The sequence below is a fragment of the Sorex fumeus genome, unplaced genomic scaffold, assembly GCF_029834395.1.
Source record: "Sorex fumeus unplaced genomic scaffold, SorFum_2.1 ptg000058l, whole genome shotgun sequence".
NCBI classification, from domain to species: domain Eukaryota; kingdom Metazoa; phylum Chordata; class Mammalia; order Eulipotyphla; family Soricidae; genus Sorex; species Sorex fumeus.
In genome coordinates this window covers 13,363,845-13,386,705 of record NW_026606115.1, presented here as the reverse complement: position 1 = coordinate 13,386,705, position 22,861 = coordinate 13,363,845, and the positions used below count along the sequence as shown (strand labels likewise).

Genomic DNA, 22,861 nt, shown 5'->3' with positions numbered 1-22,861 from the left:
TGTTTTTTGAAATCATTTTCCTCTTATGCATAAAGATGTTCATCTGGCCGAAGGAACTTGTCTAGCAACTCAGTTTTGCCAATAGTATTATTATATAGAATGCTAGTATCAATTCATCAGTAATTACAATTTTTCCAAGTCCACAGTCCCTGTCTCTCTAAATTAGTTTTAGTTCTAAGACACAAGAAAGCAACAAATCATGTTAGGTACTTTTCAGACATGTCTTTGCTCATATTTTTCAAGCATAATAGAAACACTCTTTTTCTTACTTAAAGTAACCATGTGAATAGTAATGAATAGTTCTGACACTTTTTTCTTAAAGGACTTGATGAATAACAGCTTGTTTAGAGTTCCTGACTAAACTACATACAGCATAGAACTCATGTACAAGTGCTGAGAATAAAATATCTAACTTGTCTCTCTTTGTTCAAGAAACTGTGGACAAAAGCAGAAGTGGTGTCTAGTGTGCTTACAAAAGTGATCTTTGGTTAGAACCACTTACCTAAAAAGTATTTGCTTCACCATCAGATCTATTTGAGGCCATAAAACGTAGAATGCAGCTCTGGACCTAGGAGGCACTGAGATGCAGACTGAGCTTTCAATAGGCTTTGTGATCAAGAAGATTGTGGAAATACGTGAGCATCTGTGAAGAATAGTGTTTATGGAGCAATGGAAGATGCTCTTCTACTTAGTGCTCTTAAATGTACTGTGCTGCATGCTGCACTGTAAAGAAGGAAGGATGGTGTCACTCAATCAACCACCATTAGCAAAGTCTGCACACTTAAGTTGTTTTGTCCAGCCATAGTAATGAGTTTTTATTAATCTGCCTAACCTATTTTTGTCTGGACCCTCTTGAAACCAGTGGCACACACTGTGAAACAGCTGCTTAGGCTTAATATTGGAGTAGTGAGTTATCTGTCCTTTCCAGGGATTAATTCCTATAAATGTGTCCTCATTATCACAGGACCATAATCCACTGAGCTCCCTAGCCCCACATCCATAATGTATTATGGAGCTATTTAAAACTAGAGGAACATGAATACTCTTGACTAAGAAATAGAAAATTCTAACTATTCCAATTTGTAATCCCAATAATTAACGATTCTTAACTGGTCTGGACTACATTCTATGTATTCATAACAGTACTGAGATGGGGGCTAGAGCGATATCACAGTGGGTAGTGTGTTTGCCTTGCACGCCGCTGACCTGGGTTCGATTCCCAGCATCCTATATGGTACCCCGAGCACCGCCAGGAGTAATTCCTTAGGGCATGAGCTAGGAGTAACCCCTTTGCAACGCCAGGAGTGACCCAAAAAGAAAAAAAGTGTACTGAGACAATGAGATTTTTTTCAGAATATTTTGTGATCCATTTTGCTCTCAAAATACACAAAGAAAATACACTAAAATTCTTGCATTCTCTCTCATATTTATTGTATGTAATGGTGAATACTAATAATCATCATTATTGAATCTTTTAGGAATACATCTCCACAAAACACTGTAAATGTATGGTAGTATTGAAGAATGCAGTAACTAAGAATTTTCATGTCCAGTGAGCACAAGTGTCTATATAGGGGCCTACTTATATCTTAAATACTCAGCATAAGATAATTTAGTCCTAAAAATTAATAGTAGGTTCATTCCATTTTTAGCTGGAAGACCATTTCTTTTTTTTACTTAAACCAATTAAAAAGTTGTTCATGATTGGGTTTCAGTCATATAATGTTCCAAAATGCATCCCTTCACCAGTATACATTTGCCATCACCAATGTTCACAGTTTTCCTCCCAACCCCACCCTCAATTTCAGCCAATCTCTATGGCAAGAACTTTTCTTCTTTCTACTGGAAGACCAGTTTTAACACAAAAATCATCTAGTATGTCTATGTCAGAGGAATCAAATCTACCATGTACAGGGACAAACTAAATGACTTACAAGGAGCATCATGTACTTAGTGGATAGAAAATTGGAGGTAAAAGGAAATTTTGAAATATCAGCATAGTAGATAAACTAATGAGCCTTGGGAAGTACTACACTTGCACTTAGCATTGATGTAAAAATGATAAAAGCCCTAACAATATAAAATGGTGGTTAATGGTATGAACTGTGTAGTAAAAGTAATGCATTTTAAAGCTCATGTGCTAACTATGTAACCTTGGCCAGACTACATACTATTTCACTTTTTCTTATTTTTATATTAAGGATAATAACAAATTTTTATATTTGAAGTGAACATTAAGTGAGACCATCCATTTATAGGCAGAAGGCAGAAATTAAGATTCAATATAGGGTTCAGCCTTTTCTAGCATCAGTGAGGGACAACGTAAAAATATGCATTTTAAACATGGATTAAAATTCTGACTGTTACTTCATTAGCATAATTTATACTTTAAAAATCTTAAACATGAATAATGTCTTATTCTATAGCCCTGTCATTCTTTTTTTTATGTAGGAGTACTGCTATTTATACTTTCCATGTAGTACCACTTGTATGTAAATTTCATGACTTCATCTTTTCTAACAGCTACATAGTACTCCATTAAATGTACCAAAGTTTCTTTAACCAGTCATCTGTTCTCGGGCGGTCAGGTTTTTTTCCAGATTCTGGCTATTGTAAAGAGTGCTGCAATGAACAAACAAGTGCAGATGTCACTTTGACTATACTTTTTTGCCTCTCTGGGATATATTCCCAGGAGTGGTATTGCTGGATCTAATGGGAGCTCAAATTCTAATTTTTGGAGAATCATCCATACTGTTTTCCAAAAGGGTTGGACCAGTCGGCATTCCCACCAGCAGTGAAGGAGGGTCCCTTTCTCGCCACATCCGTGCCAGCATTTTTATAATTTTATTAAATCACCATGAGAGCAGTTACAATGCTTTCGGCTCTAAGTCTCAGTCATACAATGAAACACCCGTACCTTCACCAGTGCCCATTCTCCAACACCAAAAATCCCAGTACACCCCCATCCCACACCCTCCCCCTACCTGTGGGGCAGATGATTTCCATATTACTCTCCCTCTACTTTGATCACATTCAATATTTCGACACCAGACCCACCATTATTATTTGAGATTTTACCCCAACACTCAGATCTGCTGAAAAGGCAACAGTAGACAATTTGTGTTCTATTGCTGGTTATGAATAACAAATGATGTCGCGTGGCTGCAGTAGGGCCATGTGATTTTGAAATTCTGAAATTTTAACACTTAAATCTGGAGGGATTTCTGCCAAAAGCCACTGGGTTTCGAGATTTGTTTCTGAGTCTCTGGGATCATGCCCGTTAATCAGCTTGATAAGGAGCCAGAGAGGCCGTTCGTGGGCGATGACTTGCAGTCTCGTTGGGGTGGGGAGGACAGGCCCGGCTCCACCCCCATCCTGTAAGGCCCAACAAGTTTCGTCACTGCAGGCCCAGACCTGACTGTCCAATGGCCTCTCGAGGATGATGGCCACCGATCCGCAAGGGGGAAGCAGGCGGAGGGACAGCACCCTTTTCCCCCTGAGGTGGCCCGGCGACAGTAACCTACTGAGGGGTCCAGACGCATTTCTGCCAAAAGTCACTGGGTTTCAAGATTTGCTTCTGAGTCTCTGGGATCAAGGCCGTTAAGCAGCTTGATCAGGAGCCAGAGAGGCCATTTGTGGGCGATGACTTGGGGTCTTGTTGGGGTGGGGAGGACAGGCCCAGCTTCCCCCCCTCCCCAATCCTGTAAGGCCCAACAAGTTTCGTTACTGTGGGCCCAAGCCTGACTGTCCAATGGCCTCTGGAGGATGATGGCCACTGAGCCACCAAGGGGGAGCAGGCGGAGTTACAACACCCTTTCCTCCCTGGGGTGGCCTGGCGACAGTAATGTACTGTGGGGTCCGGACACATTTCTGCCAAAAGCCGCTGGGTTTTGAGATTTGTTTCTGAGTCTCTGGGATCATAGTCATTAAGCAGTTCAATCAGGAACCAGAAAGGCCATGCCTCCAATGATATAGCTGAGCCGGAGGTGGTTTGTGGGTGTGTTTCCCACATACCTAACTTTTGGCCGTTTACTTTCTTTGTAAACTTTGCCCCAAGTTTTTGGGGTCTGGCCAAAGGCACAGCAGCAATTTTGGGGTATCTGGAAGTCTGAACGCGCCATCAGGCTGCTGATGCACTCACCTCACAGGTACAGACTGACCTGCTGCCGGCACCATACCCACTAGCCCTGTCATTCTTATTCCAAAAAATTTTTCTTGACCCACGATTAATCCCTTTATTTATTTATTTATTTAGTTCACCATGTAATTAACTTTATTTTTTTATGTATATACATTTAATGAAAAAGTTACAACCATTAAAGCAAGGGACTGACATTCATGTGAAAAACAGAAATTCCATACATTCTACTCCTTTTCTTATCTGAGTATAGTTGCATAGCTATATTCTTGATAATCAGGTCACTGGCTACACAAATGCCTTAGTTTTTTTTAAAAAAGTATAAAGAACTTTATCATTAAAATGTGATTATTTGTGTTTAACAAATACTAAACACTACTTTTCATATGCATAATACATTTATATTAATTCTTTATCTTGTCTATAAAAAGAGTAAGATAATCCCTTTATTTAGTTCTCTTCCATTTTCTTTTTCGCCCAGCCCATGAACTTCCACCTCTCTACCCTTTCCTTCTTTCCATCATCTATTTCAGTTCTATACTGAGTTCAGAGTTATTAATACAAATTATAACTCCTACTTGGTATTCCTTTAGAAATATTGAAACTGATGAAAATCACTGATAATTAAACTGACTTGCCTTGGGAGTAACATGTTAAAATAAATTGTTTCTTTCTAGACCCCTTGGGCTAGATGCCACTGTTACCATTTGATTTTAAATGGCTGACTAGGTCAGGGAGAAACTGTTGATAAACGAATAATCCTAAGTACTTATTTCAGTAACCTGACTAGGCTTAATGGTTGAACCCTTTATTATATTAATATTCTTGGACCATAGTGTAAGTTAATTGAAAGATCTGTAAAATATCAGGAGGCTTTAGTTACCAGCTATCTATCTGTGATGTATCCCTCCAGTTCTCTGGGTTTTATATTTCTCCATAATATGGAGGTTAAACAGCTTATCTCCCTTTTTTCATTAGTCTTAGTTCAGACACTTCGGGATCTATGGTCTGGACCAAGTTGACATGGCAGCAGCTGTGGGAGGTGGGCGTGGCTTCCAGGGCTTCCGGAAGTATGAGGGCTGGGGGAAGGCTGCCCACCCCGACTCTAAGAAGACCCCAGAGTTCTAGTCTGGGCACTGGTGTACCTGAAATTATTTGCAGTTTGGCGTCTCTGCAGAGAATATTTGTAAGGCAGTGGAGTTGAGGCCTTGGCATGGCTGCAGTGGTGGGCTGTGGGTGCAGCTGCCAGCACTTCTGAAGGGCAATAATTAACATAGAGTTTTCAACTGAGGGGATCTGGTGTTACCATGAATTTTAGCTGCTTGGCTTGCCTCTCCTCAGAGATTTAGTCTGAAATTGGTAGAGCAGGTCTTGAGAGCGAGTCAACCTGGACCACCAATTTAAACTTTGTTTAAATTTAAACTTTGTTTAAATTATCAATTTAAACTTTGTTTAAGTTCCCTTCTTAAACAGATATTCTCCCACAACAATCATGTTTCAATTAAACTACAGTGGAGAGAGTTGAATAGGGATTCATTTAATTAAATGGCATAAAAATCAAATTGACAGTGTTTAGCACAAAACCGCTGCTATAGTAGAGAATTAAGAGTTTTAGTTTTAATCTTTGTTAATTGAATTTGTGGCATTCTTGTGTTGAGATACTTCAAGATACACCCAGGCCATTGCAAAGTTCATCTTTTAAAGGTTAGTGTGGCATTTTGTTTGCTTTGGGGGTATACAATGTTCCTCTTGGGGGTATTCAGTTTTGTGCTTCATTACACAGAGAGTAATTCTCAACTACACCACCAAGTATCTTTTCAATTATTTGTCTTTGCAAATTCTATGTTATAAATACTTATAATTTTTATATTAATAGTTTATTTCTCATAATTTATGAAACAACATAGATACAATTAATTGCTCTTTAGATAGTTGATCAGCATGAAATTAATTGTGTAATAATGTTGGTATTATTCTAGATAAGGGGAATATATGAGGTACTTTCATTAGGTTCATCTTTAGGTATATAACAAATTTCTGTTATGAATTTCAAACATGAAAATATGAAAATCCCCAGATACATAAAAGAATTCTTAGTGTTCAGCAGACTACAGACTTGAGAATTAATGGATATATTAGGAAAGAAACAAGCAATGTCATAAAATAATAAGTTATAATTTCTAATAGTTACTGGGAAGTTACTGTATGCCATGGTTGCCAGGATTGTTTAGCCATATGTAGCTATATCAACATTCAAGATTACGGCATGGCCTCATGCTTGCTTTCAGTGCTTTTTTAATCTCTTGAACCATCTTCCATGCCTTTCTTGTAGCCAACCTGTCAGGATTGGTTTAGGACCTACAGTGATGCTGGAATGCTGGACAAAAGCTTTTTTACTCCACAGCCTGCAGAGCGCAGGGTCTTTGCAGTCAGTACCAGGACTCAAACCCAGGTCTCAAGCATTCAAAATATGTGCTCCAGACATTGGAGGTATCTCCCCAGCCTTGGCAAGCATTTTTTGTCACTGACAACCACATTCTGGGTCCTTAGGACTAGCTTGAGGGGACTTGGGAGTTTTTTGTGGATTTGGGATTTGATTTTGGGCTTTGGACCACACACAGTGGTACTCAGGGGCTACTCCTGGCAAGACATTCAGGAGACCATGAAGTGTTAAGGGTCAAACCCAGGCCCTTTCATGCATAGCACATGTTCCAGCCTTTTGAGCTATATCCTCACCCCCAGGACCGATTTTTAAATAAATTATACATTTAATTCTCCTTTGAGCCGGAGTGATAGCATAGCGTGTAGGGCGTTTCACACAACCAACCTGAGTTTGATTCCTCCGCCCCTCTCAGAGAGCCTGGAAAGCTACTGAGAGTATCTCGCCCACAGGGCAAGCCTGACAAGCTGCCCGTGACGTATTCGGTATGCCAAAAACAGTAACAGCAAGTCTCACAATGGAGACATTACTGGTGCCCACTCGAGCAAATCGATGAACAACAGAAGGACAGTGCAGTGCAGTGCAATTCTCCTTTAATCATAAGCCTACAGAGAGTAAACTATCTAAGGTCACACAGCTAGGAACTTGGTAGGATTTGAACCTAGGGAGATTTGAGTAGATGGCAGTAAAGATTTTAATTTATCTTTCTGCAAAGAGAGTGAAAAGAGAGGTATTTACATTTATACCAGCTGAACCTTAAATTGTTGGGATATGAAAATGCAAGTGAAATGGGGTACTTAGAAGTCTTCAGAGGTGCTAAAATAGAGCTGGGAACAGCATAATAAGATTTACTCTGCAGATTACTGTATTTGTTCATTTGATTTGAGGAATTTACAAAGCTTATTGGAGCATCCAATAACTTATTGACCAGGGAAGTAAATTACAAATATCTAAAATGCTTGTTATGAGAGTGGGGGTAGAAAATGGGGTGGAATCAGGTATTACCCTTTGAAGACTGGAACAGAAGTTGGCAAAGGGGAAATGGCTTTTACCAGACATTGGCATATATTCTATAAGGTAGGGGAAATGAATGTGAGAAGAAAAGATCATTTTAGTTAATACCCAATGTTCTAAAGTTTCAGGGACTTTAAACCATTGTGAATTAGAGATTTGTGGCAATTCAATACCACTGATTGCCATAAAACACAGGATATTGAGATTCCAAGATTAAGACTCTAGCAATTTTAAGACAATGAAATGCTGTGGTGGCACTGAAAAAAATCCAAGGATTTAAAATGTAAAGCTCTGGATATGTTAAACACTAATTCCCCTTGCTCTTCAACTCATTCACAATTTTTGCCTCTAGGACAGAAGAAATGGGTTTGGGGGTCAGGGGCCGTGGTGGCAAATAAAAGGGATTCACTTAGGAAGGAATTTAGAGTCTCCATTCTAGTTAGCTTTAACTGGAATAGTTTTGTTTTGTAATGAATATTTCTGCATGATTTCATTTAATAAAAGCATTCCAAACCACACATAAAATGATAAAAACACTTCACTAAGGAAAAATACGATGTGGAACCTTGGAATAGTTTTCTAGTAGATAGAGCACCCTAGGCCTTTGCCCTTGTTGAAAACAAGAACAGACAAAAGCAAGAATGTTTTGACTGAAAGATTCGGGAGAGGTCAACAAACAAGTCAGTGAATCAGTCAAAAAGCAGTAACAGCAGCCAGAACAACAAATGAGAATAGCAGTTACCATACTGAGCATTAACTTTAATCTGGGTAAAGAGCTAAATATTTATGCTGATCGTGCCATTTCCTTCTCTGTAGCTCTGTTAGATAGATGTTATCTTATTTTAGATATTATCATGATTTTGCATATTTAAGGATTGTTTGAGTGGTCTAAGTGTATAGAAACAAACCAAATAAGAAAATTTTAAAATGCTATCCTGGAAGTAGATTTAATAGCTGCTCATGGTTTATGCAGTTGAAATATATCCCCAGTTAGGGGATCCATTCCTTTGAACTCAGGTAAATTTGAGTTCAGAAGGACAAATCCACAAACTTGCCCCTAAAATAATGGATGTCTGAGACCTTATTTTAAGAGGGCAATGTTTAATATAGAAAAAACTTCAATAGAAAAAAGAAGGCAGAGATAGTACAGTGGGTGAGGTTGTGTGCAGCAGACCAGGATTCAATCCCTGGCACCACATATGGTACTCCAAGCCCCGTCAAGTTGTGTCAGATGTGGCCCCAAAACAAAATGAATAAGAAAATATTTCATTCACAGAAAGGAAAGATTTTTTTTTCACTAAAAAACATTTTTTTTCAGACTTATACATTTTTGTGCTTGGGTTTCAATTATACAATGACCAAACACCCATCCCTCCACCAGTGCGCATTTCCCACCACCACGGATCCCAGTATCCCTCCCACCCCCCAGCCCCCATCCCACCCTGCCTCTGTGGCAGGGCATTTCCCTCTCTCTCCTTTTGAGTGCTGTGTTTTGCAAAAGAGGCATTGAGTGGCAATCATGTTTGGGGAAAGGAAAGATTTTGTTAGTTACTTGTTTGCTTATAAAACTTATTCATTTTTTTTCATTCTATAACTTCTTATTGAATACCAACTATGTGCTCTGAAACTATATCTCGAACATCCAGATTTGGAGAAACTGATTTGTTTGATATCATTCTTAAACCTAAGGAATTTGTTAAATTACTAAACCATTTAGGTGGGCACCTATTGCTTGATTACAAATATTTTTTCAGTCCACATTCAGTTGTTATTTTAAATAGTCATTTTGTCTTAAGCGGCAATAGAATTTATAGATTCTAGATCATGAGACAGAGGAAATTTAGAAACAAAGATGCAATTTCCTATATTTTCTAAGTCAGTTGGTCAGACAAACGAGTAAACTGTATAATCTTAGGTAAATCATTTCATTATATAAACCTCAGTTTCCTCATCTGTATTGTGGTGTCAATAGCCACTTTACTTAAAAGAACATAAGATAAATCAAGTTTCTAGAACAGTGTCTGACATGCCAAAATGCTTAACATGTTTTCTGTTATTATGATCATTATTTTCCAAGGAAGAGGACTGAGTCCCAGAGAGAAAATGGAACTGGTCCAAGGCCACATACTTTTTTTATATTGGAACAAATTTTAGAATCCAGATCTCTATTAATCATCATTAATTACACATTTTAATCTATAAAAGTTGGAAATACAATCTTCCTAGACCTGCAAGAAATATTTTGGCACATCAAGGGAGAAAAATAGTAATACATTATAAAAAATTACTGACATAACAAAAGAATTTCTTGGGATCTGGAGAGATGGTACAGGAATTAAAATGCTTGCTTTGCCAGGCACCAACCCTGATTCAACCCTCCCCCCACCCCCAGCACAAGATGGAGGAAGCAAGGTTGGAAGGGAGGGAGGGAGAGAGGGAGGGAGGGAAGAGTAAAATAAGTCAGGACTGAATAAACAAGTGTTGTATGATATTGTCTATGTGTGCAGTATAAGTATATAACATTGATGGATACAATAAGATAAACCTTTTAACAAATTAGAATTAAGGTTATACAAAGAATAGGAGGTGTGAGAGGAATATAGGATGAGTAAAACGAAATCCTGGACTCAGAAAACAGAACAGTAACAAAGAAATAAGAGAGCAAAAAAGTAGTGACAGTTACCAGAAAGTTTAAATGCTTGATGAATCTCAATATGAATCCTGTTCAAATTCCTTTACTTACTGTGAACGTTTCAATGAAATTTTCTAGATTATTCTTTTCTTGGGAATTGAAGAGGTGTGGTACATGTGTGTTTCACGAAAACTAAAAGTGACTGATTCCGTTTTACTAGACATTTTCTATTTGCAAAGCAAGAGAGTTCTGTGATTGATATTATAATGGAAGCATTAAGTCCTCTCAAAACTTAGAGAATGATTTCAAGATGACTGTGTGCTATACTGAAACCCCACAGTAGAAGCTGTTGAGAAAAAATGCAAAATGAAGGGGGCAGTCAGGGGAGCGGCTCAACACTAAAGTCACATCATTATTGCTGCCTATAGATATAGTATAAATAGATACAGCATTTAGGTTAGATGACGATTGTGATAGACGAAAAAGAAACATTATAAATACATGAATAACATACTCTGTATGCTAGAAGCAAAATTTAATTTGTAGTTATGTAAGCAAAAGGTGAAATATTATTTCCTAAGTTCTAAATCACTTTAGTCAGAGAACTGCAATGCTGGTTACTGCACCATCCAAGGAATATATGACACTTCTTATTCCAGGAGTTAGAGAACTTCTGGAATAAGATGAAAAAATAAATTTGCTCAATTTATTACTAACTTATAGTGCCATATCACACAGTTTGCTTTTAGCAACTGTAGTTCCTAATCCACCAAAGGACATGACTTCATGATTTGTTACTGTTTCAGGTGCAATTTAAGCAAAATAGTTATTCATTTTTTAATTTATCCCTTAACCTTGAGTTTGCTGATATTCCTATCCTGAAAACAATTATGTTTCATTCCAGATGAAATCTATTGATAACACGTTGATTATTTATTTATAATTTCTACATTCACAGGGCATCAGGTACTGTTTATACAGCTCTAGACATTGCAACAGGACAAGAGGTGAGTGTTTTATTTGTATTGTTCATATTTTTTCTTTGATGGCATCAGTGTCTGAAGAAAAGTTTAGCACTGGTTTGAGATGGGAATTTACTTCATTGGTATTCAAAGTATATTAAATAGATGGTTTAATCATGAATGACAGAGAAAAGGAAATACAGGTCTGTGGCACTGAGAAAGAACCTAGTAAGATAAAGAACGGGTATGCCTCCCTCTATATGTGAATAAATATGAATGTTTGTGTTTAGTATTATAATTGTAATTCATTTTTGAATTTTAATTCATCTTCAGGTGGCCATAAAACAGATGAACCTTCAACAGCAACCCAAAAAGGAATTAATTATTAATGAAATTCTTGTCATGAGGGAAAATAAGAACCCCAATATTGTTAATTATTTAGATAGGTAAGTGTTTTCTCATATCTTCTTTGTCTTCTTTGTGGGGTGTCACTTTCTTGGCAAATTATTTTATTTGGAATTTATTCTGATAACATCCATTCTACAAATATTTCTCAGCTATTGCAGAGTTAGCAACTCTGTTGCTAAACTTGCACCCACCCCACCAAATATTTGAAGAAACATTTTATAGTCTTCTAAACATGAACAGTTTGTTTAATTTCCTTCTGAGAATCATGACTTCATGTGAGCAGGAAATAGTTTCATATATGAATGAGCTATGATACATTAAACATTTCGTCAAGTGTTTTTTTGGAGGCAGTGCAGTGTCTGGGTATCTAAGTGAAGAAGGCCAACTACAGTGGCCCTGCTCTAATGCATACTTTGTGATTAAGTGACAAATCATACCTAGGAAAGTGAGACTTTAGTCTCAAACCTTTTCTACAGACCAGGTAATTAATGTCTCTTTCATCACTGATATTGGGCTGGAGCGATATTACCACTGGGTTATAAAAAGGAATTTAAAGACCATACTAACTGTATGGAGCCGTATGGGACTAGGGCTGGAGCTGGAGCGATAGCACAGCCGGTAGGGCATTTGCCTTGCACGTGGCTGACCCAGGTTCTATTCCTCCACCTTTCTAGGAGAGCCCGGCAAGCTACTGAAAGTATCCCGCCCACACAGCAGAGCCTGGCAAGCTCCCCGTGGCATATTCAATATGCCAAAAACAGTAACAACAGGTCTCACAATGGAGACATTACTGGTGCCCACTCAAGCAAATTGATGAATGATGGGAAGACAGTGCTACAGTGCCCCCATGTGACCAAACAGGGATAGGAAAGAAGGGGTGAGGGTCCTGGGGTTTGGGAGAGGAGTGTCGAATTTTACAACTAAAATTGGTGCTTCATGGAGTATAGGGACTACCTGCAACAGTAATGTCAATATACGCTCATGCTTTTGTTAATATTGCATTTGTCAACCCTAAACACCTCTGGGTGTGGCCCCAAAACAAAAAAAATATTGTCTTTGTCCAGACTGAAGTGATAGTACGGTGCGTTAGGCATGCATTGAGCCAACCCATGTTTGATCCCTGGCACATTTGGTTCCCTGAGTCCTGTCGGGAGTCATCCCTGAGCTCAGAGCCATTTGTGCCACCCCTTTTCTCCCCCACAAAAATAAATAAATAAAATAGCACATTTCAAAAATGCAAATTTCTAACATGTTCTTCATAACTAAAGAGGTAGTCTGAATTTTCTCTTTTTCCCTTTTGGACCACACCTGCAATTCTCGGGGGTTACACCTGGCTCTGCACTTGGGAATTACTCCTGCAGTGCTTGGAGGACCAGGCAGATGCTTGGGATCAAATCTGGGCAAGCTACATGTAAGGCAAATGCCCTTCCCAGTGTACTATTGCTCCAGCCCTTGAATTTTCATTTTTGACAGGATTCCCAGGTGAATCTTACATACAATTTTAATCCTACCAGACAGAAAGCTTTGTTTTATTTTTAGGTGGATATTTGGGCAAGGAAGAATTACTGGATTTACTTATGGCGATTCACTCTAATTCCTCTCTTGCTTAGCAGGACAGAAAAGACACATTTTAGTACTGCTAAATTGCCATTAATACGATTTTTCTATTTTTTGCCTAAATTGCAGGGTTCTGGTGAGCTTAATCCACCAATTTGATCCCTTGTATTATGTCCCTCAATACTACTTAGAGTATATGGTCATGGGACCACTGTCTTCTAACAGAATTGACACTTCAGCACATTGCAGAGATCAGTCTCCTTGATTTAGTAACTGAAACACTTCAGTAGATTCAAAAGTGATACCTGAGTTTTGAACAAATAGCCTATGATGAATCTGGATGTTGTGGACCAATACAGTCCAAGAAGTAAACATTATGGCTTGAGTTAGTTAAAATGGCTGTTTCTGAACCTATTCATAGAAGCTAGTGTTTTTAAAATAGGATTAGCAGTAGCCAGTCACCAGAAGCTTCCATAGTTTTATACTTTCCTCCTTGGTACAGACATACCTGAATACCTTTTGATTTTCCAAGAATTTCTCCTTAAGTCTTAAGAAAGTACCTCGGTATCATCATTGATTGATATTTCCTCTTGTTATGTAATGTGGTTAAATGCGAACTGTCTTCTTAGTGGGATATAAAAAAAAAACTTTAGGTCTGAATTAAACTCTTATTTTCTTGTTTAAGCTACTTAGTGGGCGATGAACTGTGGGTAGTCATGGAATACTTGGCTGGTGGCTCTTTGACTGATGTGGTAACAGAAACCTGTATGGATGAAGGACAGATAGCAGCTGTGTGCAGAGAGGTAAGATAATTAAGTATTTCTAGGTAACAAGAAAACTTCTAACTTAAATCCTAACCTAATAGTAATCCCCTTACCTTCTATCCCAGTAAATTGCCTATAATAGTTGCCTTTCTGTGGATCTTTTAAATTTTGTTATGCCATCTATGAGATACCATATCTAAGCATGCATATTATGGTTTCAGTAAACGTCATGGGAAAATATAAATAAGAATTCACGGAAAATACAGATTTCAACATGGAACTATTTTATAATTTTTTATACCTCTCACATAGTAGTCATTTTGTCCTGCATGTGCAATGTGAACAATATAAAATACAGACAAAATTATCATGCCATCATTATCCAGATGAACTAGTTAATTTAAATAAGTTCTTTCCTCAGTCTAGAAAATAGTTGCTTTTATAGAACAACTAGATATTCCTCACGTTCCACTGGTGAACTTGAGGATGTGGCTTTTATTTATTTATTTATTTATTTATTTATTTATTTATGTTTTTTGTTTTGGGGCCACACCCAGTTGATGCTCAGGGCTTACATCTGGCTCTGCACTCAGGAATTACTCCTGGCTGTGTGCTCAAGTGACCATATGGGATGCCGAGGACCTAACCCAGGTCATCCATGTGCAAGGCAAGCACACTACCCACTGAACTATCACTCCTGTCCTTCTAGCTCTTTTACTAATAACCGTATGATATCTGTACTTTCAAGATGAACTAAGGATATTTTATTACATTAATAACTCTTAGTGTTAAAAATACCATCCTCAATGGAATCTCATCTTCGTCATACTACCTATCCCATTTATTGTGGTGAGGAAATAGATTGGAACCACAAACTCTGACCCACTGAAACTTGAAAATCATTCATAGGGAAACAAAATAAACAGTCTTGCCTATATTTCATTTTAAGTTTTTCATTTAAATTTCTTGCTTCCATAATCTCATCTTTTCCATTTTTTTACTATCACAATACAAAGCCATTTTCAAACAAGTACCGATAGTCACTTCGTACCTTGGAAATGGTCCCCAAACTTCTTGTTGGTCAGAAGTTGCTTTGAGACTGGAGAGATAGTATAACCCAAGTTTGGTCCTCAGCAAAAAATTATTTTGAGCACCTGGTTTTTTCCTCCATAGTCTTTATTTATTTTCTTAATTTATTACTTTTATTTTTTAATTTAATTTTATAAAGTCTTTCACAATATTTAATTACATTTAATATTTGAACACCAATCCTACCACCATTACACCTATCCCAAACTCCAACCCCTGTCCCAAAGCAGAACTGAAATAATTTATTTTGTATTGTTTGTTATGAATAAACCGCCAAAAATGCTCCAAAAAATTTCCTGAGAGGTTGGAACAATAGCACCGTGGTAGGATATTTTCCCTGCACACAGTCAACCCGGATTTGATTCCCAGCATCCATATGGTCCTCTGAGCACTTCTGGGAGTAATTCCTGAGTGTATGAGCCAGGAATAACCCCTGTGCATCACCAGGTGTGACCCAAAAAGCAAAAAAAAAAAGTTTCCTGAGAGAAAAGTGTGTGAAGATTGTTGAATTTCACCCAGGGGCCATTGAACCCTTCTATAAGGATTATTAACATGTTGTTAAAGGTTGAGCCTTGTGTGTGTGTATATATATATACACACACACACACATATATATGTATATACCTGAAAAATATATATCCCTCTAACATTGGTTGACTTCTACTTTAAACCCCAGCAAATGTGGTGCACTACTCTTGGAATATTCGTGGTGCAAGGTATGAGATGCCACAGCCTGCAAATGTGGCTGCATGGTCCAGGAATAGTTCACTCATAGGTGAGACTCAGCTGGAGTATGTAGAAAGCAGTCATGAGCATGACAGCGGTTAAGTTCTGGAGGTTTTCGGCTGCCGGGGCTGGGTCCCTTGGGTCGGGGAGGGGCCTCACCCGCCCCCCCCCCTCCAGGGTGCCCTGAATCAGCCTGGCACGGGGTCTGGTGGCATGGCTATATCTAATTGTTTTATGCTCTCTACCGAGATTTTTATAATGAGTTTCTGGATCATGGTCTTTGATGGGGTTATCTGGCACCCACCAGAGGTGCCTTGAAGATGTGACTGCCAAGTTTGAGCACTTGTTTTAAATGTAGATTCCTAAGTCCCACTCAAGATCCACTACCAAATAATATAAAGTGCACAGAATTACTAAATTCATGTAAGGTCAAGCTAAATATAGTTCCGCTAGATAACTAGATTAAAATATGGTTATATTAATTGGTTAGTTTGGCTATAATCCTTTCCTAATTTAGTGAAACTTATCACATCAACATTCTTGCTATTTTAGTCTCACTGAAGAACCTTCCTATGTATAATGCTGAATACCATTACTAAAGTAAATGGTAGCATTTCAAAATATTTAGTAATACATTTTACTTAACAATCTAAAACTAAATCCAACCTTGCCTAAAGTTTACATAGAAATGAAATATTTTTTAAAATATTCTATGTGATATAACTAGAACTTTTCTTCTGATTTAATAGTGCCTCCAGGCTTTGGATTTCTTGCACTCAAACCAAGTGATCCATAGAGATATAAAGAGTGACAATATTCTCCTTGGGATGGATGGCTCTGTTAAATTGAGTAGGTATTTTTGTTCAGATGATTGTTTAGAATATATTGAAAATTACTGTTCTTTTATTGTTTATCATGAAAATATAATAGGTTTTGAAATTAATTTCCAGTCATTAAGAGAGCAGTTTGTGATAACTAATTTTTATAATACTGTGATCCCATGTATTGTAACCAGATTTTATTAATATTAATATTTTAGAATTTCTATCAATTTTCAGCTGCTTGGTGTCAGCAATCTAATTATAATATTGAAAGTTTCTATTAATTGAAAGACAAAATAATGAAAAAGAAACTACATTAAGTTCTAGGGAAAAAATGACATCATGCAAGTTATTTCAAATCATTTTAAAATTAGGGGAAGCCAAATGGAAGGGGGTGGTGAGTGCCTGCTATAAAGACGAGCAGGCAAGGGGGATGGTGGGAGGGAAACGGCAGACAATGGTGGTGGAAAATGTATACTGATGGAAGGATGGGTATTGGGACATTGTGTGACTGAAGCCTAATCATAGCTTTTTAACTGTGTATCTCACAGTGATTCAATTTAAAAATTAAAATTAAAAATTTAAAAAAGTGAAAAAAGAAATTAGGGGCAGCTTAGTTAACGAAAGAAAATGAACTAAGAAGCTGTAGAAGTTCAGTTCCAAAGTAAGAAGATATAAACACACCTGAGAGTGTTTTGTTGTAAAGAAAAAATAATTTGAACCTCTTTTAACTGACTTTACTTCTCCACAGCTGATTTTGGGTTCTGTGCCCAAATAACTCCTGAGCAAAGTAAACGAAGCACCATGGTTGGAACACCCTATTGGATGGCACCTGAGGTGGTGACTCGGAAGGCCTATGGTCCGAAGGTTGATATCTGGTCTCTGGGTATTATGGCAATTGAAATGGTGGAAGGTGAACCCCCTTACCTTAATGAAAATCCACTCAGGGTAAGTACAGAGAAAACTCAGGTACTTGATCCCCAGGAAAGGGAAACAACCAATATATTTACTTGCTTCCATTCAAAGTAGCCAGAAAGATGAGAGAGAGAGAGAGAGAGAGAGAGAGAGAGAGAGAGAGAGAGAGAGAGAGAGAGAGAGAGAGAAGAGAAGAGAAGAGAAGAGAAGAGAAGAGAAGAGAAGAGAAGAGAAGAGAAGAGAAGAGAAGAGAAGAGAAGAGAAGAGAAGAGAAGAGAAGAGAAGAGAAGAGAAGAGAAGAGAAGAGAAGGAAAAGTGCCTGCCACACGGTGGGGGGTGTGGGTCGGGAATCTGGAGACATTGGTGGTGGGAAATGTACACTGGTAGAGGAATGGATGTTGGAATATTATATGACTCAAATCCAGTCATGAGCAACTTAGTAACTGTGAATCTCACTGTAATTAAATAAAAATATTTTTAAAGTAGCCAGAACGAGCTCATTCCTAGAACAAGTAACATAGACACTCCAAACTGAAATTTTCAAAGTCACTTTGATTTACTTCTAACTTACCTTAAGCTGTCTCAATGATTTCTAAAGTGTTTTGATATCAGTATTTATAATGTAGTGGTTCTTAAATATTTTTGTCTTGGGGACTATAGCTAGTGATGCTCAGGGCTTATTACTGGCTCTATTCCCAGTGGTCACTTGTGACAGGATTCAGACAACTTATGTGGTGCTGGAGATTGAATCCTGGTTGTCCATGTGCAAAGCAAGTGCCTTACCCACTGTACTCTCTTTGGTTCCAAAAAGAATACCTTTATCACCAGACACGGCTGAATAATCTATCTAGAAAACACTTCCTTTATCATTACTTTAACAAAGTAAATAAATGTGTTTACAGAATGTAAATATACATGTATCTACATAGTTTGGAGTCTATATGCAGCGGTCCTCAGGTTTTACTCCTAGCTTTGTACTCAAGGATCATACCTTGCTTGTCTTGAAGAACAGTATAGGGTGCCAAGTATTGAACCCAGGTTAGCTGCATGTAAAGCAAGCATATTACCCACTAAATTATTTCTTCAGCCCCAACCACCTGTATTCTGTTTCATTATCAATAATAATTGTTGTGCATCAACAGCTTGCTGGGTATGGAATGGAGCAAGATGACCAGTGTCAACCTAGTGAAGTCACAGACATAATTAGAGTGTCAAATACAATGAATGGAAACAATTTGTGTTGGTGACTCAGTTTGCTACTGCATAATCAGAAGTCTAAATTCATACCAAGTCTTGTTACCTCTACAAGAGGAAAGCTCCATTTCATGGCTGAAAACTACCACCTTTAATCAGAGATAAGCTATTGATCGCTACAGGAAAAGGCAAGAGAGTACTGTAGAAATTCTTGCTCAGCACAGTGACTTGCGATCTCTTGTTGTATAAAAGTGAAACTATTCAGTGTATAAAAGGCATCATGCTGTTGGAAAAAAGAAACATGCACAGATTCAAATTCTAGTCTCAGAATTCATACACAGTGTTAGTGCCAGATGCTTCTTGCATACTTTCTACATCATTACCACTGAGTTTAAAAGTGAATTTTACTTTTCATGTGTGACAGTCAGTGTTTTTAGCAAGTGTTTACGTAGATACATGTTAAACTTTTAAAATCCACATTCAAACCAAATACATGTGGCTTTATATAAAGAAAATATATTAGCTAATCCTGTAGTTATTTTTGTTGCTGAGCATTTTTAGTTGGGAACTACAACTCCCCATCTATGGAGGAAACAGATACCTCCACATTCCCTCCTAATTGGCCTCTTGTCCTAGTCTCAGCACTGATTAGAAAACAAGAGATATGAGTGAATACCTCAGTGAATGCTATGGGCTATTTCTCTGATCTGAAACAATCTGGAAGTGAGATGTGTGAGTTGATTAGCTGCCTAAAAGGGCGAGTGGAAAAGAAGGGGCATTTTCCCACCATTTGTGGGTCAGCCCTTTATGAATTTAATCAATCCCACCCATGACCTGTGTTCAGTACATAAAGGTAATTACATGGGTTTGTCCTTATTGTTTAGCTACCCTTCCCATTAAGAAATAGCAGTGAAAGAACACATCAGGCCTCTTGTTTCCATGGATTTTCTCCTCTAATTCTTCCAGTTTGGAGACACTAAATGGATTATGGCTATTTTGTTTTCTGCCTTTTAAGGATTAAATAAATGGCTCTGTAAAACAACTGGTCTCAGTAATGCATTTATTACCTTCTTCTGTTCCCCAATTACAATTAATCTCTCTTTATTGAGGCTGTTAATTGTTAGCCAAAAAAGGAAACAAGTTTTAATCTTTATAGGCATCTTCAAGTCTGGAATTAGAACTCATAATTAACAGCTTGTCTCAGACTCCTGAGCCTTGTATCTAAACAAGTACTTGCAGATTAGTAGTCACCAGTTTCAGGAAGCTTACATTATGGCTATAAAATAAAAGACTTGCTATTAAGACCACCCTATGGCATTCCAGAGATAAGGGTGTGCTCTAAGTTTGCTCATTACTCTGTGTGATCAACCTCCAATGAAAGAGGTCCATATTGAGACCAGTTCTCCTATGGGCATATCTCTCTGTCAGTTGCCACAATTATTCTTTTAGTTTTGATTTTAAATGTGCTGTCTGCATGTTATCTTAGAGAACACACAGAATTTAAAGATCTATGCCCTCATTTGAATTTGAAATGCATAGTTATTGAAATCATGAAGATTCTGAAGAGGAAAATATAATACAAGCATGTAGGAAGCATGCATTTTCTTGGATCATGGGGACTCAGTCATATGAGAAGAAACAGGAAATCACAAAGATTGAGAAGTGGTATAAAAGAGAACAGGTTTGGTGTTTCTTTCTTTAATACCCTTGTAGTGTTACCATCTGTCCACTTATTTAGGACAAATGAAGGAATTTAGTGTCAGGAACACAGAGTGATAAAATATAGCATCTTATTCTGTAAAAAATTATCTCGGAGAGCCTGGAAAGCTACCGAGAATATCTTGCTGCACAGCAAAGCCTGGCAAGCTACCCTTGACGTATTTGATATTCCAAACACAGTAACAAGTCTCACAATGGAGACGTTACTGGGCCCACTCGAGAAAATCAATGAACAACTGGAGGACAATGTTATACTGACTCCACAACCTGTAAGTTCTGTGACTTTGATAAAGGAACTTAAAGTATTTATAGGCCTATTTCCTTTGTGTAAAATGAGAATGATATTAATCTTGAAGAGTTAATGTGAAACTAAATGAAGTTGTATATGTAAATAACCAAGCACTGTAGTAGAGCTCATTGTAGAATTTTCTAATACTAATAGGTCTGTACTAATTGACCAATTTGCTTATTAAATGTTCTTTGGAGATCAGAGTACCTCAACTATACAAATGTTGTAAAGTTCCTTCCAGAGATATCCTTCCAGATATAGAAGAGATGATATTCTTACCATCCCTCAATGCCTAGTTTTGGTACACAGAATACTTGGACATGTTGTTCTGTGACCCATGGACATATTTGGTGCAGTTTCCAATAACTAAGTCCCTTGTTCTTACCGCCAATGTGACTGGCGATAAAAATCAAACATCTGTGGATATGCGCATCAAACTTTGATGTTCTCTTCATCTCTCTAATTTTTCATTGCTTTTGTTGTTCCTAATTAAAGATATATTTTTTTAAAAACTATGACTATAATGATCCAATTCCAAATAAGGACACATAGTCATTTCCATAAAATATATCTGAATTTTTGCTTTTTTATTTTTTTGAGCCCCATAGCTAAAGGCCTATTCCTGGTTCTATGATGAGGGATCACTCCTGGCATGCTCAAAGGACCATATTGTTTCTGTGGATTAAACCCAGGTTGGCCTCGTTCAAGGCAAGCACCCTCCCCACTGCACTGTCTCTTCAACTCCTATCTTTGATTTTTTTATCACATAGGAACACCTCCTTATTAATTTTTAATTCACATATAATAAAATTACACTTGTCAATCTGTCCTGATTGGGATATGTTTTTCATGATATCTAGCTTGGATCTTTTTTATGTGTGATTTTCCAAACCTTTAATTCTATGGGAATAAAAAATTTCTACTCTTACTTAAAGCTCCCTCTCAGAGAACCCAGCAAGCTACCACGAGTATCCTGCCCACACAGCAGAGCCTTGCAAGCTCCCTGTGTTGTATTTGATATGCCAAAAACAGTAACAACAAGTCTCACAATGGAGACATTACAGGTGCCCGCTCAAGCAAATCAGTGAACAACAGGACAGTGCTACAGTGCTACTTAATGCATCTACACAACTATTTGATCTTTGGAAAGTAGTTACTGGTATCCAAAGGAACATCTAAATCACTGATTTTGGAATGGTGGCTTATAGACTGTACATTGAAGGGGTACATATTTTAATGATTCTTACAATTTCTTAGCATAATGATCCCTTATTAGTTATATAATGTCCATGTCTGACTCTTGTTACCTTTTTTAAAGGTTTAAATACAGTTTGTCTGATTTAATACACCTACCCCTACATTAGCCTCTCAGTTGCCTATCTGATTTTTTTTCAAGCATTTTATTTTTAATTTGTCATTGAAGATCAAGTGTGCAACCTGTGAGCATCACAAGATTGGTTTTTTTTCTTCATTCATTCAGCCACTCTGTGCTTGTAGATTGGTGAGTTTGTACCACTAATGATTAGTCAAGAAATTATAGATATTTTTCCTTTTATAAAATAGGCTCCAGAGGCTGGAGCAATAGCACAGCGGGTAAGGCGTTTGCCTTGCACGCAGCCAAGATGGCCGATACAGGTTCGATTCCCAGCATCCCATATGGTCCCCCGAGCACCGCCAGGAGTGATTCCTGAGTGCATGAGCCAGGAGTAACCCCTGAGCATTGCCAGGTGTGACCCAAAAAGCAAAAAAAAAAATAGGCTCCAGTATTTCTTGCAGAGCTGGTTTAGTGGCCATGAATTCCTTTAACTGTTGTTTGTCTGAAAACATTTTTATTATCCTTCAACTCTCATTGATAGCTTAGCTAGATGATAGAGTAATTTTGGTGGTAAATCTTTTAGATCCAATGCTTTGAGTATACTTCATGGTTCTCTTCTGTCCTGCAGAGTTCCAGTTCTGAAATCTGCCCATCTTTTGGGACTTCCTCCCTCCCTCCCTCCCTCCCTCCCTCCCTCCCTCCCTCCCTCCCTTCCTTCCTTCCTTCCTTCCTTCCTTCCTTCCTTCCTTCCTTCCTTCCTTCCTTCCTTCTTCCCTCCCTCCTTCCCTCCCTCTCTCTCTCTCTCTCTCTTTCTTTCTTTCTTTCTTTCTTTCTTTCTTTCTTTCTTTCTTTCTTTCTTTCTTTGCCTTTGGTTCACA

General features: G+C 37.9%; 1 protein-coding gene across 7 annotated transcripts in view; it reads left to right on the top strand.

The window, feature by feature from the left end:
- The window catches only part of PAK3 (p21 (RAC1) activated kinase 3), a 365,938-nt gene that overhangs the window by 325,385 nt on the left and 17,692 nt on the right, over positions 1-22,861 (top strand). For all 7 annotated transcript variants that reach the window (XM_056125834.1, XM_056125833.1, XM_056125831.1 and 4 more), the window contains 5 exons: positions 11,183-11,231; positions 11,520-11,632; positions 13,837-13,954; positions 16,480-16,579; positions 17,303-17,499. In XM_056125834.1, the coding sequence (XP_055981809.1) occupies positions 11,183-11,231; positions 11,520-11,632; positions 13,837-13,954; positions 16,480-16,579; positions 17,303-17,499 (577 nt within the window). The remainder of the gene's footprint in view (positions 1-11,182; positions 11,232-11,519; positions 11,633-13,836; positions 13,955-16,479; positions 16,580-17,302; positions 17,500-22,861) is intronic.